This window comes from Aedes aegypti, chromosome 3 (assembly GCF_002204515.2).
Source record: "Aedes aegypti strain LVP_AGWG chromosome 3, AaegL5.0 Primary Assembly, whole genome shotgun sequence".
Lineage (NCBI taxonomy): Eukaryota > Metazoa > Arthropoda > Insecta > Diptera > Culicidae > Aedes > Aedes aegypti.
The window spans coordinates 173,210,488-173,227,004 of record NC_035109.1 but is presented as its reverse complement, the minus strand read 5'-3'; the positions used below and the strand labels follow the sequence as shown (position 1 = coordinate 173,227,004).

The window sequence follows — 16,517 nt, the reverse complement described above, 5'->3', positions numbered from 1 at the left end:
CCTTATAAATTTTAAAGGGCTTGTGCAGTCTTAGTTTTCATAGAAAATAAGCTCAAATTTTGGGAGGACACTCAGAATTTGATCTAGAATCGAATGAGCGGTGTGGAGCAAAAACGATTTTTTGAACCACTCTATTGGCCATGTCTAACGCATAATTCCGAAGACATGCTTAGAAGTTTGGCTGTCGTAATTGTGTATGGTTGTTTACATTTTAGAACCACGTTGGGGAGCAGTAAGAGCCGCCAGTACCTCCCTTGGTCTTAACAGCTGGCAGCTACATATAGGGACGACAGGTCGATACTAGAGCTGTACATGATGAGGATTTATCGATATCGGCGATATTATATTGATTCAATATCGGTATCGACGATATATCGGATATGACATTATCGATATCGAAGCGCTCAAACGAATGTTTAATTCTCCAGATTTGTGCTCTTGAAAATTTGAGGTTTTGCTCCTTAACACACCGAGGACTAAGCCCCAAAATCAGTTGGAACGCTAAATTCAACCCACTATATCTCGGCTGTCCTAAGCCCGATTTACAAAATTTTGGCACCTACAGAAATGTATGGGCTTCTAGATTCATGTCAGATTTTTGAAATATTTTTGGGAACTACTGTTTGATTTGTAGTACTTAAAACACCGGAGCAAGTCCTAAAAAAATTTCTAACCGGCGGTAATTTGTAGATAACTTAAAATTTATCGCGATAACCTATAGATTTTTTTATTGTATGATGATCGTTTTAGTGTAATCTAACAATTGGCATTGAATTTTTGATTGTTAGCCGTTCAAAGAACTACAATATATTCACAAAACTGCGTAGAATACAGAAAAAATACATTTTCAATTATAACTTGAAATTTACCGCGATGACCCAAACATTTTATGATCTTAAAATATACTCATATTTAAGGCCATCAAATTTGCAGAACACTGATAATAAATTTTTGCTGGAAAAACTACAATATTTTCACAAAATAGTAAAAAATACAGGAAAATACAGGTTTTCTACAGTAATTTCATGTTTTTCGCAATGAGTCATCAAATTTATAATTTTAAACTCTTTGTTTGTTCATGAGAAACAAATTTCCTGAACATCGTTGATCACTGTTTGTTCAAAGAACTACAATATATTCACAAATCTGCGTAGAATACAGAAAAAATACATTTTCAACTATAACTTGAAATTTATCGCGATGACCCAAACATTTTATGATCTTAAAATATACTCATATTTAAGGCCATCAAATTTGCAGAACACTGATAATAAATTTCTGCTGGAAAAACTACAATATTTTCACAAAATAGTGAAAAAAACAGGAAAATACAGGTTTTCTACAGTAATTTCATGTTTATCGCAATGACTCATCAGTTTTATACTTTTAAACTCTTTGTGTGTTCATGAGAAACAAATTTCCTGAACATCGTTGATCGCTGTTTGTTCAATGAACTACAATATATTCACAAATCTTCGTAGAATACAGAAAAAAATACATTTTCAACTATAACTTGAAATTTATCGCGACGACCCAAACATTTTATGATCTTAGAATATACTCATATTTAAGGCCATCAAATTTTCAGAACACTGATAATGAATTTCTGTTAGAAAAACTATAATATCTTCACAATATAATGAAAAATACAGGAAAATACAGGTTTTCTACATTAATTTCATATTTATCGCAATGACTCATCAGTTTTATAATTTTAAACTCTTTGTGTGTTCATGAGAAACAAATTTCCTAACATCGTTGATCGCTGTTTGTTCAAAGAACTACAATATATTCACAAAACTGCGTAGAATACGGAAAAAAATACATTTTCAACTATAACTTGAAATTTATCGCGATGACCTAAACGTTTTATGATCTTAGAATATACTCATATTTAAGGCCATCAAATTTGCAGAACGCTGATAATAAATTTCTGCTGGAAAAACTACAATATTTTCACAAAATAGTGAAAAATACAGAAAAATACAGGTTTTCTACAGTAATTTCATGTTTATCGCAATGACTCATCAGTTTTATAATTTTAAACTCTTTGTGTGTTCATGAGAAACAAATTTCCTAACATCGTTGATCGCTGTATGTTCAAAGAACTACAATATATTCACAAAATCTTGTATAATACAGAAAAATCTTAAATTTCTGCTGCAATGTATTGATTGCCTCTGGGTCAATTAAAAGATTTGAAGTATTTTTAGTTATGAACATAAATATATTTACAGAACATTTTTGATGTTTTTTAAAGAACTACAACAGTTTCACAAAACTATGAATAATACAGGAAAATTACGATCCTAACAACAGTTTGAAATTCATTGCAATGATACATGTATTTTGTGATTTTAAAATATTGTCATATTTAGGGTTATCAAGTTTTCACAATATAATCGATGAAATTTTATTAAAAGAACTACAATATTTTCACAAATTACCATATAATACAAAAATATTCTGTTGCTACCGAAGTTTGAAAATTTATCATCTATATAATTTTCTAAATCGTTGTATATTTTCAATAAAAATAAATGTGCTCAAAATTATTAGAAGTTGTTTGTTTGTTTGTTCCTTTGGAATATTGTAAAACTTTTGAATTATGAAAACATAACCCAATTACTGAACTGTAGCGGAAATAAATCCGAGGTACATTCGATTTGCATAATCTGCTGATTTAGACATAGCGTGATATATTCTAGCAATATTAACAACTTTCAAATGAAGTCGTCTGACTTAATCGCTATTACCCATGAATTTTACAATATATAAATTTTCTCATATCTAGTGTAGTTTGATATTCATTGCGATGACGCATTGATTTTATTAATTCAAACCATTTTCATGTTCACGAGAAAAGAATATAAACGAAAATTGATTCAAAAAACTAACATATTGTCATTAAATAATTTAATCAAAACTAAGAACTCTTTTGTAATTTAATAATTTTACGCAATGACCTATATTTTATGGTTCAAAACTTTCTCATACAAAAACAAGAACATGTTTGATGCCATCTATCTAATAACCTCTAATAAGCAGAGATGCATTTGAACGCGTTCTGTTCATGTTCTGTTCAGAGCTTGTGCTCACGAGAGTTGTGTTCAAGTTCAAACAATTTGCTATGTTTGATCACAGGACTCTGTTCATCGCGTGGCAACCGTTACCGTCATTCGTTGTCCTCCTCGACATATGGCAGATACAAATAGGATGCAAATGCAGAAGCATTTCAATTCATCGTAGTTTTTCATACGTTTCAAGTTAAAAATTGTGTAAAATAAGTGAATAGTTATTTATTAATATCATTTCTTTTTCAGGGATACTAACTAAACGACGCTCGAAAATCAATGGTACAAAAGTGACCGAATAATGACGGTTCTAAAAACAGCTCTTATATCGTGAATACTAGACCCATCTTCTGGAGTTTTCAATTGTACGATTATCTGATTATTACTACATTACTTCAAATCGCAAAATATAACACAGGTCTTCAGATAGTTTTGACCTGAGAGGTTTGACTTATTCCTGAATAAACATGCATTGTATTTTCAAAAATTGTCTGTTTACATTCCCCGTTGATTGAATTTTCAGAATATTTGAAGTTCATTGCATTACAAATGATATTCGATATTCAGTTTAACAAGCTTTTGAATATTGCTACTACGCCTGCGATTCATCCACGTCGGAACTGATAGTATAATTGTCCTCCGATTTCTCGCGGATTTCTTCCAAAGAACGAAACTACAATTCCGAAGTGATTTTTGATCATTTATTTAAGATTTCAATTTGTTTAATAAGCCAATACAATTCCCTTGTAGGAGCGCAGCTATGGCTTAATCAATGGTACTAAAATCAGGCTAGAAAAAGGGGTAGATTCTGTGGTGAAGTCGTGGGACTGTAAGGATAAAGTACGTAAATGCGAGCTTGTCAAAAATTTCAGAGAACATTAATTCGTGATCAGTCTAGTGATCCTTGTGTTTGTTCAAAAACTGAACATGAACACGAGAGCAATCAAAGGAACATTTATGAACGCTCACAGAACATGAGCGTTCAAAATGCATCTCTGCTAATAAGAATTAAGAATAAAAATATAAAGGTAAATATTTCAAATATGCAGTTATCCTAATCACTGTCTCAGCTAGGGCTTAATTGAAAACCTATTTTCATGTCACTTTTTCAGATCCATTTTTATTTTGTACTAATAGCATATACTTTTAACTACCATGTAGTAAGTTAAACAGTAAGAATCGATTCAACCAGCTTTACTTTAATAATATTTGAACATGACACATTTTAAAAAATCTGCTTCAAAATACTATCATTTTATTCTTAAAAGAACTACAATCACAATAGAATGTTGCATGCAATAAAAAACTTTCGTTTACCTATTGCTAAAGAAAACTTACAGATATTTTAATGTTTAACCATATCGTACTGTTTACTATCACCGTAGTTTTCCTATTTCGCAGGGAAAATAAATAGAGTACCATCTGTGCACCTTATTCCCCTCATCAAAGGGAAGTAAGGTGTTCGAAGGTTCATTTTAAAATAACCATTGAGTCGATCAATACTTTTTTTATGTTACAATGTAGCTCCAAGTATAGATGATCAGCGTTAATATAGAAATTATTTTAAAAACATTAATAAAACATATTTAATTGAAACTGTTACTGCATCTAAGTGTTCCTATTCCGCTCACGGTAAACAGATTTCGTGACGAACATACTGGATAAAAAGCATTACATAATTAGAATTTCGTTATTTATCCTGCTATTTTTTATGGTCAAATATATCTACTTCAGCAAAAACAATTAGTATACATAATAATTTTTGAATGAGCGATTATTGAAAAAATACCTACTGATCCAATAGCCGCTCAAGGCGTCTTGTGTTTTTAATATAAAGAATAATTTTACCACATAAAAATAAAGTCAGACGACTTCATTTGAAAGTTGTTAATATTGCTAGAATATATCACGCTATGTCTGAATCAGCAGATTATGCAAATCGAATGTACCTCTGATTTATTTCCGCTACAGTTCAGTAATTGGGTTATGTTTTCATAATTAGAAAGTTTTACAATATTCCAAAGGAACAAACAAACAAACAGCTTCTAATAATTTTGAGCACATTTATTTTTATTGAAAATACACAACGATTTAGAAAATTATATAGATGATAAATTTTGAAACTTCGGTAGCAACAGAATATTTTTGTATTATATGGTAATTTGTGAAAATATTGTAGTTCTTTTAATAAAATTTCATCGGTTATATTGTGAAAACTTGATAACCCTAAATATGACAATATTTTAAAATCTCAAAACACATGTATCATTGTAATAAATTTCAAACTGTTGTTAGGATCGTAATTTCCCTGTATTATTCATAGTTTTGTGAAACTGTTGTAGTTCTTTAAAAACATCAAAAATGTTCTGTAAATATATTTATGTTCATAACTAAAAATACTTCAAATCTTTTAATTGATCTAGAGGCAATCAATACATTGCAGCAGAAATTTAAGATTTTTCTGTATTATACAAGATTTTGTGAATATATTGTAGTTCTTTGAATAAACAGCGATCAACGATGTTCAGGAAATTTGTTTCTCATGAACACACAAAGAGATTAAAATTATAAAACTGATGACTCATTGCGATAAACATGAAATTACTGTAGAAAACCTGTATTTTTCTGCATTTTTCACTATTTTGTGAAAATATTGTAGTTTTTCCAACAGAAATACATTATCAGTGTTCTGCAAATTTGATGGCCTTAAATATGAGTATATTTTAAGATCATAAAACGTTTGGGTCATCGCGATAAATTTCAAGTTATAGTTGAAAATGTATTTTTTTTTCTGTATTTTACGCAGTTTTGTGAATATATTGTAGTTCCTTGAACAAACAGCGATCAACGATGTTAGGAAATTTGTTTCTCATGAACACACAAAGAGATTAAAATTATAAAACTGATGAGTCATTGCGGAAAATATGAAATTACTGTAGAAAACCTGTATTTTCCTGTATGTTTCACTATTTTGTGAAAATATTGTAGTTTTTTTCAACAGAACTTTATTATCAGTGTTCTGAAAATTTGATGGCCTTAAATATGAGTATATTCTAAGATCATAAAATGTTTGGGTCATCGCGATAAATTTCAAGTTATAGTTGAAAATGTATTTTTTCTGTATTCTACGCAGATTTGTGAATATATTGTAGTTCTTTGAACAAACAGCGATCAACGATTTTTAGGAAATTTGTTTCTCATGAACACACAAAGAGTTTAAAATTATAAAACTGATGAGTCATTGCGATAAACATGAAATTACTGTAGAAAACCTGTATTTTCCAGTATGTTTCACTATTTTGTGAAAATATTGTAGTTTTTCCAACAGAAATTCATTATCAATGTTCTGCAAATTTAATGACCTTAAATATGAGTATATTCTAAGATCATAAAACGTTTGGGTCATCGCGATAAATTTCAAGTTATAGTTGAAAATGTATTTTTTCTGTATTCTACGCAGTTTTGTGAATATTTTGTAGTTTTTTGAACAAACAGCGATCAACGATGTTAGGAAATTTGTTTCTCATGAACACACAAAGAGTTTAAAATTATAAAACTGATGAGTCATTGCGATAAACATGAAATTACTGTAGAAAACCTGTATTTTCCTGTATGATTCACTATTTTGTGAAAATATTGTAGTTTTTCCAACAGAAATTTATTATCAGTGTTCTGCAAATTTGATGGCCTTAAATATGAGTATATGTTAAGATCATAAAATGTTTGAGTCATCGCGATAAATTTCAAGTTATAATTGAAAATGTATTTTTTCTGTATTCTACGCAGTTTTGTGAATATATTGTAGTTCTTTGAACGGCTATCAATCAAAAATTCAATGCCAATTGTTAGATTACACTAGAACGATCATCATACAATAAAAAAATCTACAGGTTATCGCGATAAATTCTAAGTTATTTACCAATTACCGCCGGTTAGAAATTTTTTTAGGACTTGCTCCGGTGTTTTAAGTACTACAAATCAAACAGTAGTTCCCAAAAATATTTCAAATCTGACATGAATCTAGAAGCCCATACATTTCTGTAGGTGCCAAAATTTTGTAAATCGGGCTTAGGACAGCCGAGATATAGTGGGTTGAATTTAGCGTTCCAACTGATTTTGAGGCTTCGTCGTCCGTGTAAGTGACGAATATCTTAGGCGGACAAGTGTTAATGCATGGGCAGTAAAATGGGTAGCCGCTGCACCAATCAAAGAGGCCAACTATAATTGGAATCCCTTGCCGCATCAAATACAGAGCTGGCAAATGTGGGTACAGTGAGTATACCATTGAGCTCTCGCCGAGCGGTGTCACGAACACGTGCGCAAATTTGCTGGTTGAAAATACCAAGCGACCAAGAGTTGGCTGCAGAGGATTAGCCCTGCCGAGGCTACTCCCTTGTAACATTGTTTACGTTGGCTAGGAGAAGCAGTTTGCCTAGGCTACTTCTGCTTCATGTGTTAAGGGTGCATCGAACTTCAGCATGGCTTTGCTTTGTAGCCACGGCCTTTATCACTACTCAAGATTTTGTTTCTTCTTGCTTCGACTTTACGGATTCCATCTGAGGTGTAGAGTATAACGCCCTTGTCTAAGCGCTGTGACAAACATTTTCATGTTCAAGCCCTTCGTCGTCAATCTCCATCTCCGTTTATCTACCGCTCATGAGGTTGCATCGGCGCCCTGTCTCCGATGTGGTAACAGATCGGTTGATGATTGCTGGTGATATATCCTCGCATACTCTTCAGTTGATATTGCATACAATCATAAAACTACAGATGATTAATCGATGATGGAATCCTACCTTCCTGATAGATGATGGTTGCACCTTTGTTGACAAGGTCAACGTCGAGCTTAGTTAGAGTCTCCAGCAAAGTACATGTTCCTGTGTTGATGAAACGGCTTTCTCACACGGTCGTCCAAGTATTGTAGTAACCGGCATATCAATTTCCCTATAATTATGCTGCTGAATCTGCTTGTACGCTGCTCAGAAAGCTTATTCAATGGTGGCAGAAAGCGTGTTCATCTCATGAAATAGAATTCGCCCAATTACAATATGTGTTCTCCAATGTCCGGCCAATGAACTCAGCCCTATAACTGCGACACGCCTCATTGCCAAGTTGTGCCAGAGTATCCTGCTGGGAAAAGGTTCAAACGTTCCATGTTCCATTTCTTACCTGTTGTTCTACGCTAAAGGCAATTCAGAACAAGTTCATAATATTTTTATATCGGATAATTGAACGGTTAGAAAGGTTTCTAGCTTCTAGGCTTAACGTATCCAAATTATCGTGTGGTTAAGGAAGAGTTTTCCGAATTCAGTCGTTGGATGTCAGAACGGATGCATGATGTGGCCAGACGTTCAAAATACACTTTTCCACAACAATGTCCAGGCTGCAGTACCATCTTTGGAAGCTGAGATAGCGATTTGTCAGAACAAGAACGCTCACTGGACCGCTTTACATCCTTTTTTATATATTATAAACATATTCTGAAATTCATTGTCGTCTGGATAAACTGGTGAAAATGAGTCCGTAGTTTTTGCATGTACCTAGAAGGTCCCAAACGGACCGAAACGTTGGACAAAATAAAATAACAGGTTTTAATTTTGTCAAGACTGAAAAGCCAATATACAGTTAACTGTCCCTTACTCGATATTCCGTATCTCAATATCGAGTTAGAGAACCATAGTAAAAGTTGGTTTTCATGGCTAACTCGATGGTCCCTTGGAACGCAGTTGCACTGCTTTTGTGTTCTGTAACTCGATACCTCCCTAACTCGATGGCCCCTTCAATATCGAGTAAGGGAGAGATGACTGTATCACCAACAAGGAACTACAGTCGAACTACCAACGATGTACCTAGAAAGCCACCATGTCGAAGTGAATCAAAAGTGTCGGGATTAGGTTACGTCTGATTTTATACATCGTTTTTTTTTAACAAACATTGAGAACTTTGTACATAAGATTCATGTTATCGATGAATGTATGAAATAGATTAACCTTTCTTAAACCTTCTAACGCGCGTGACAATTGAATTGCGAGTCACAGTTTGAGAAAGGCAGAAATAGATTATACATAGTTACAAAAGTTCGGAACAGCTTTACCAAATATTGATACACCCCAAAAGTTTATAATCATATGTTTTGGGGTTGCAATATTCGGTGATGCGATTCCACACTTTAGGCGGATAGTGTATAGCTGTAGCTCTTTAAAAGGTACAATGGGGTAAGTGAAAAGCGGTGGGGCGAAACGATTCTAACTCACAATAAAAATTACCAAATGTATTGTCTTTCTTAAAGTTGTCAAGAACTAAATTAAAACCAAAGTATAAAGAATCAAGATTTACTCGTAACTTTTTTACCCATTTGGCCTTCCGCTTCGAACTTACCCCACTGTGTCTAAACCAATTTAAGTGTGTCCGTTTCCCGTAGCCAACAACTCGATGTAGAGTTTGATTTCTGTAGAATGATGGTGTTCTTCGTTGAATGGCTGTCAATAACCTAGCGAATTAACAATTATTATACTTCCAGTGAGTTCGAGGTGCCCAGCTTGAACTTTCCCGGTCAAATGCATCGCTGGAGACTTTCGCAGTTTCTGCAGAAAGGATCGGAACGAACACGTGATTCGTTGCTCGGAGATCTGGCCATGTCGGCGCGATTCCTAGTCATTAGCGCCAAGGGGCGACTTTTTGGCCATTTTTTCTCGGTCGCTCATGCCGCTCACGCCTTGCTGCAAGGGCTAATAAAGCTGGTCGATATGGTGATCGGTAAGTTGATCAGAATGTATGTATGGTTTGAAGGGGAAAAAATAAATAAGTGTAATTTTTACAGGCGTTCCTTCATTGTTGGCGCAAAATCTAGATAATAAGATTAAGGAAGAACGATGTCGTTTTTTGGTAGCTGAGCTAGTTTGTAGAGTAAGAATTACACAGCGTATAAAATGTTTGAAGTTTCACTGATTTTAGCATTCATCAATTACAGAGTGAGTACGAAGACTGTTTGGATGCTCTTTGCAGTTACGTTCGGCATCAGCTTCGACGGGCCACAATGGAAAAGTTCGATGTGAATTGTCAGCAGGCGCAACCCGTTCCATATCTGTACGTAACACCGAAAGGGCAGGATATTGATTTGAGGTTGTTTTCCAAGGATATTATGCGCAAAGCACTGCCCATATTGGTAGGAATTCTGGAAAAAGAAACACGCGGATGGTTTTTGCACTTCCGTGAGCGTTTGATAGCCGAGCTGCGGGAACGCAAAATGACTGATGCAGAAATTGAAGAGGAAGTCAATGAGGCCGTAATGAAGGAATACCTGCAACGGGTTTATACCTCTATACTGTCGAATAGCGATCTAGCAGATTTGGGGGATAATATACCACAGCTGTTGGTGCAACAGGCACAGTCGGTTGTTATTATGCACAAGTAAGTCATCTCACTCTAGATAAAGGACAGCATGTAGAGATGAGGCCAATTTTTCTTCTATTTAGGGCGGTTGACAAGATACAAAAAGAGTTGAAGAAATCTCGCGACGAGCATCGGAAGCTTCTCCAGGAACAACACCCTGTATTGTCGCGTATATCGCCCTGGTTACGCGCAAAGCTGGAAGCTGGAGAGCAATCCAAAATATCTAAAATTACTTGGGGTGCCCATGAAGAAGCGCTGAAGATAGCACAAAAGCACAACTTGCACCAATCGGTTTACTTTCTTACGCGTGATATGGCATTCATGAAGGAGGTATGATAAAGTATTCTTATAACGAGTAAAGTTTAACACAAACAAACTTTTTTCTTCATAGCGGGAGCCGGTGCTGCTGAAAGAGTTGAAGAACGCCAAAACTCCCACGCGCAACTTCCAGTGGGCTTGCCGAATATGGTCGCCGAAGTCGTGGGTCATTCGGCGCAGCTTCCAGGGACATTCGGAAATCATACCAACGGTCATAACACAGCAGGCCACATCGATAGTTACCCCACGGTCGGATCCTAGTCAACCAGTGTTCCTAGTGGAAAAAGAACTGGTACGCTCGACAAGCACACGGTGGCCAATGTGGCGTTTGTTGAATCTTTTCCAACGCACCTGGACTTGGACTTGGAACATTATGTTTCTGCTTGGAGTCATTGTGCCCTGGTGCAGTCCATTGGGCCTAAGGGCTCTCTTTTGCGTGAAGCCTTTCATGGCAGATCTAGAATTATCTCAGGTGAATGGTACTCTCTTTCCGCGGAAAACCAGCATTACACAAACGATGTGTTCACGGTTGGTGGAATTGTGGCGACACATTTCAAAAGCTCGAACGCACTTTGAAACGGAACCGGACACCGGATTTATTGGTAAAGGCATGACGCGGCATCTCAATCGATTATATAATTATTTCATAAAGGGTTTCCTGGGGTCACTGCTGATAATGACTTTGTTTCCATTGCTGTGTATCAGTGTAAGCGTCAGCAGCATAGCTTTTGCTATCGCTGCTCCACTGTGGATGCCTTTCATTACCGTCACTTTGCATGTCTACATGATGATGTTCTACGATCTGGATTGTCCGGATGAAAGTCGTCGGAATCGCTACTGTATCTTGCTGGAAGCGGTCGGGTGGAACATAATAATGCAGGGATTTGTCCAACCCATTGCTGCACTTATTGTGGCATCGGTCATTTGTCCTGTTGTGTCAGTACTTGTTCTTTTCGTTGGAGTTGCTCGATACTGGCTACGTCTCTTTTGGGACTCAATCACGTTCCATTTGTTTATCAAGAAGTGTGGCCGGGTTCCAGCTAGCGATAGTTTAGCTGTTAAACGTATTGCTGGTCCTGGTTTGGCTTTGGATTACTACTTCTCCGTGAAACCCGAACAAGCTCTGGCAGCGTTCGAAGCCAAGATGGAACTGGACGAATTACAGGTAACTAAACTTTCTGAAGAAATCATTGATATACTTATACGGACTTATCTCAACAGGCTTATCAGCATTCGATGGAGACCGTCATTTGTCAACCGCAGAAGGATTTTAGTCAATTTGTAGAAGCCTGCTTTGGTCCGTTTTCGGCGCAGTTGTCGAAAAATGTTGGGCCATATCGGCAGCTGGAACGTGAGGGGCACGATCTGATGGCTTCACTGCATGAAAAACTGGAAAAACGGCGCAGAGATCTTCAAACCGGACTAACGACCGCGGTCAAATCAAGGATCAAACTGAACACGATGGAACTGAAAATCGTAATACAGCAGTCCGCCTATATGTTGGAGAAATTTTACCCATCTCACGTTATAGCACGCCTGTCGATCAGCGAGGACGAATTTTGGGATGCCAAGGTAAGTTAACCCTCTAATACCCAACCCCGCCTTTAGACGGGGTACACTTTGGAATTTTGTGTATTTTTTCGTAGCTCGGAAATCAAAATGATTTTATTTTTGGCTTATACCTTGACTCATTACACGCATATAGGAAAAGTTTTTTATGACTTTTGAAACTTTTTTGTATTTTTAGAAATTGTTTGAAAAATTGCATTCTTATATAACCTATAAATGCCTGGGCTTCATTTAACGTGTAATATAAAAAATTGTACCTTTTATATTTTTTTACGATTAACCTATCACAAACGAAGAGCCTGGTGGTATTAAAATTATTTCAAACCTGTTTTTGCGTTAGTTACACGGAAAATAAAATACGCTCCGAAAAAAAATTAAAAATTTAATATCTTTCAAAATACCGTAACAATTAAAATTTTTATTATTGCCAAAAATCAACAACTAGAAAAGGCTTCAAGAAAAAATGAAAAAAGCTAGGGATGTTCAAAAATAAAAATTATAAAAATCAAAAATCAAAATTTAAAAATTTGCGAATAAAAATAAATAAATGCCCAAAACGTGTTTAGAACGATTTTAGATAACGAAAAATAATACTTAAATCGAAAATAAAAATTTGGGTATTAGAGGGTTAATGGAAGATTGGAAGATTTTCAATATACCCGGCGGGCAACGAAAAAGTCAAATCTAGTCCATGGAGAGAGGGGGTAGATGTATGAAATGTCCACGGGGGTCGTGGACGTTGTTAACAAACAGAAAATTCAAATCAATAATTTAAGATTCAAGCAACTAATCAAACATTAATTCAATAATACTTCATAAGATCTGGTACACGGAGAAAATGAAGTACAGTCAACTTTCGTTCGTTGCACTAAACATGTAGCCCACTTAGTGAAAGACTTTCACTAATTGGGCTGAGTTTCGAGCTGTCAAATAGCATAGAACAAAAGAAAATCAGGGCTACCAACATTGATAAATTGCGTCGTATGTCAGAAAATGACGTTTGCCTTCGTTTTAGGTGGGCTATAGCCCAACTAGCGGAAGCCCAATTAAAACGAAGCCCACCTAAAGATAGTGCAATGAACGAAATTCGATTGTACTCAAAAGTTAGTTTATTCCACTCAATTCGGAGGGTTCATGCGTTACCTAATTTTGAGTTGATAGGGTGGAAGTTATTTACATTTTTAGCCATGCGAAAAAGTACCTTTTGCCTAAGTTGTTTTCACTCAACCGGCAACTCAAATAACTCAAGTTCCAGTACTATGCCACTTACTCAAATTTGAGGTAACGCACAAAGGTGGATTATGGATTGCGATAATTTTAGCGTGTCTATTTATTTCCTAAAAGCAATCATTAAAACATTATTAATTATTAATTATCATTATTATTAATCACAAGATGGACAAGTTAACAAAAAGGTGTCTATAGAATTGTATACGGACCTGGTGTAGGGATTAGAACACACGCCTCTCACACCGAGGACCTGGGATTGAATCCCATCCCCGAGATAGTCACTTATGACGTAAGAAGTTCTAGTGACGACTTCCTTTGGAAGGGAAGTAAAGCCGTTAGTCCCGATATAAAGTAGCCCAGGGCTGTCCTGCAGATTTGTACCCTTGAAAATGAGGACTCTCATTGTTTTTTTTTCGCTATTTATCGTTTTACCAGTTTCACTAGGGTATTACGAGAAAACTTGTAAAAATTGTCATGATTTGATGGAGTGAATTCCATTTTGTATCAAGACTAGGCAATTAGTTGATTTAGGAACTTTAGAACTAAGGTACCGTGGGGCAAGTGGGTAATGGAATTCGTATAAGGTACCGTGGGGCAAGTGGGTAAATGGGGTAAGTGAAAATTATTGGTATGTTTTGCTGAATATGTGAATTAACGTTTCAAACTCGTGCGTAAACCTTTGAGGCCATTCAGAACATTACGATAAGTAAGATATTCCTGAGATATTTCAACCATTATTGCATAATAGAGCGAAAGATTGTTAACCTATCAACAATCACTTCTTAATAAGTTGGCTGCGTGCAAATTTGTTTTAATATATTCATTGGAAAAAAGTTGTGGAAAATAATTTTCTGTACCATTTCTAAGTTGTCCCACAGACAAACAGACGTCACACTCTCATCATTGTCTATCGACTACCTTTTTAACGGTCGATTTAAAAATATGATAGGTGGCCAATCCGCCACCCGCAGCGCTCGCATCGTTTTTGTTCGTGTTTGACGTTTAAGCACTACCGCCATCTGTTGGCCCGTCGGCCAAACACACCGATTTTAGCATTGGGCGTACATGTCGTCGTGACTATGATTATGATCGAGATTTGTCCTAAGCGTGACGTCTGTTTGTCTGTCCCCTCTGACAGTTTCAAACTGAAATAAAAAAAAATAGAATTAATTCGACGTAGACCTAAATGAAACTAAATTGAAACGCCGTCATTCTTCTAATCACGTGGGGCTAGTGAAAAGTTTCTCATTAGAGACAGAATTTGTGTTTTCTCTTCAGGTAGCTATAAGTATACAAGGTTCGCAATTATCATAGAACAACAGAACGTGCTGATAATTCAAGAAAAACTATACTCAAAGCTTTAAAAGGTATTATCATGGCCAAATTACTGAACTTCTCTAAATGAGGTTGCCAAACATTACGATATTAATATGTCTACTTCGGACAGCCTATTAAATGGAAGACGTTGATGGAAAAGTTCCAATGTAAGAAAGCGCACAGTAATCCCGTGAAGGGGCCCAGATAGCCGTAGCGGTAAACGCGCAGCTATTCAGCAAGACCAAGCTGAGGGTCGTGGGTTCGAATCCCACCGGTCGAGGATCTTTTCGGGTTGGAAATTTTCTCGACTTCCCAGGGCATAGAGTATCCTCGTACCTGCCACACGATATACGCATGCAAAAATGGTCATTGGCATAGTAAGCTCTCAGTTAATAACTGTGGAAGTGCTCATAAGAACACTAAGCTGAGAAGCAGGCTCTGTCCCAGTGGGGACGTAACGCCAGAAAAGAAGAAGAAGAATCCCGTGAAATATCTATTACAAGCTAGTTCAAAACATACAATTGGGGTATAGGTCTATCCACATAAAACAGATTCTAAATACTTTATTGAAGTATTCCGTTTGATTTCTCCCAAAGAGTTATCCGACGTCATATCCGACTTTCTTAAAAACAAATAACGAGCGGTGGACATTCTACACAGCAGAAATGCAATTGCTGTCCCATGATGTGAGAACTAACGTTGGAAATATAGCAGTTATAATGTTGTCGAATCATTTTAACAAAGATAACTGAACAGAAGAAAATTCGAGTGTCAAGAATAACATTTTCTTTGTTTACATGTTATTTACGTTATTGTTCATTGGGACGCCTTAACAAATGTAAAAGGTAATATAAATTGTGAATGAAACTGTTAGTGTTTGAATTTATTATTCGAAACAATAAACTTGAAGAATTACTCACTTGCCTCACGGTACCTTAGTTGAGATTCTTCATATTCTAGAGACTTTAAATTGAAATAAATGAGGTCGTGTATATTTTTTAACTTGACTTCCACCAAATATAAGCAGTATGCTAAAATTGTTTTTTATGTGAAATTAAAGAAAAAAATACAGAAAAAGTTTTTCAAAAACGTCTCCTTACTTTTCAATTGCACCACAAGTGGATCAAGTGAAAAATCTATCGTTTTGAACAATTATTTCAAAATCTAACAGGTATATTCACGATTTTTATTAACTTGAACATTTGTTAACGTGTTCCAATGAACAACAACATAAGTAACATGTAAATAAAAAAAAATTGATTCAGCTATGTTTTATTGGAAGGAGCAACGATCGAGATGCTCTTACCAACAAGGCTGTGCTGTCAACTGTGACGCACATCAGGCAACACGCGAAAGCATCACCTACTGTGATGGCGAAAAGCTTGTTAAGCGCATCCAGCGCGCCATTCATCCCCACTCTCATTCATAAGTGAAAGCGCCATTGAAGTAAGAGCATCGTTTCTGAATTTATTCTCGTTTTATTTCCGATTAATAAAGTTAATTTGTGTTTCTACAGTATTCTCGTGTACTTGTTTCCACTTATTGAAAGACAATTTCCAATAGGTTATGGTCCCGCCAGTATACTGAGAACTGTAGAACGGTATTTCCGGTAAAGTT

General features: G+C 35.7%; 1 protein-coding gene across 3 annotated transcripts in view; it reads left to right on the top strand.

The window, feature by feature from the left end:
- LOC5577812 overlaps window positions 1-16,517 on the top strand; it is a 67,133-nt gene that overhangs the window by 39,904 nt on the left and 10,712 nt on the right. For all 3 annotated transcript variants that reach the window (XM_021855011.1, XM_021855009.1, XM_021855010.1), the window contains 6 exons: window positions 9,595-9,830; window positions 9,895-9,980; window positions 10,045-10,484; window positions 10,550-10,796; window positions 10,858-11,949; window positions 12,006-12,356. In XM_021855011.1, the coding sequence (XP_021710703.1) occupies window positions 9,595-9,830; window positions 9,895-9,980; window positions 10,045-10,484; window positions 10,550-10,796; window positions 10,858-11,949; window positions 12,006-12,356 (2,452 nt within the window). The remainder of the gene's footprint in view (window positions 1-9,594; window positions 9,831-9,894; window positions 9,981-10,044; window positions 10,485-10,549; window positions 10,797-10,857; window positions 11,950-12,005; window positions 12,357-16,517) is intronic.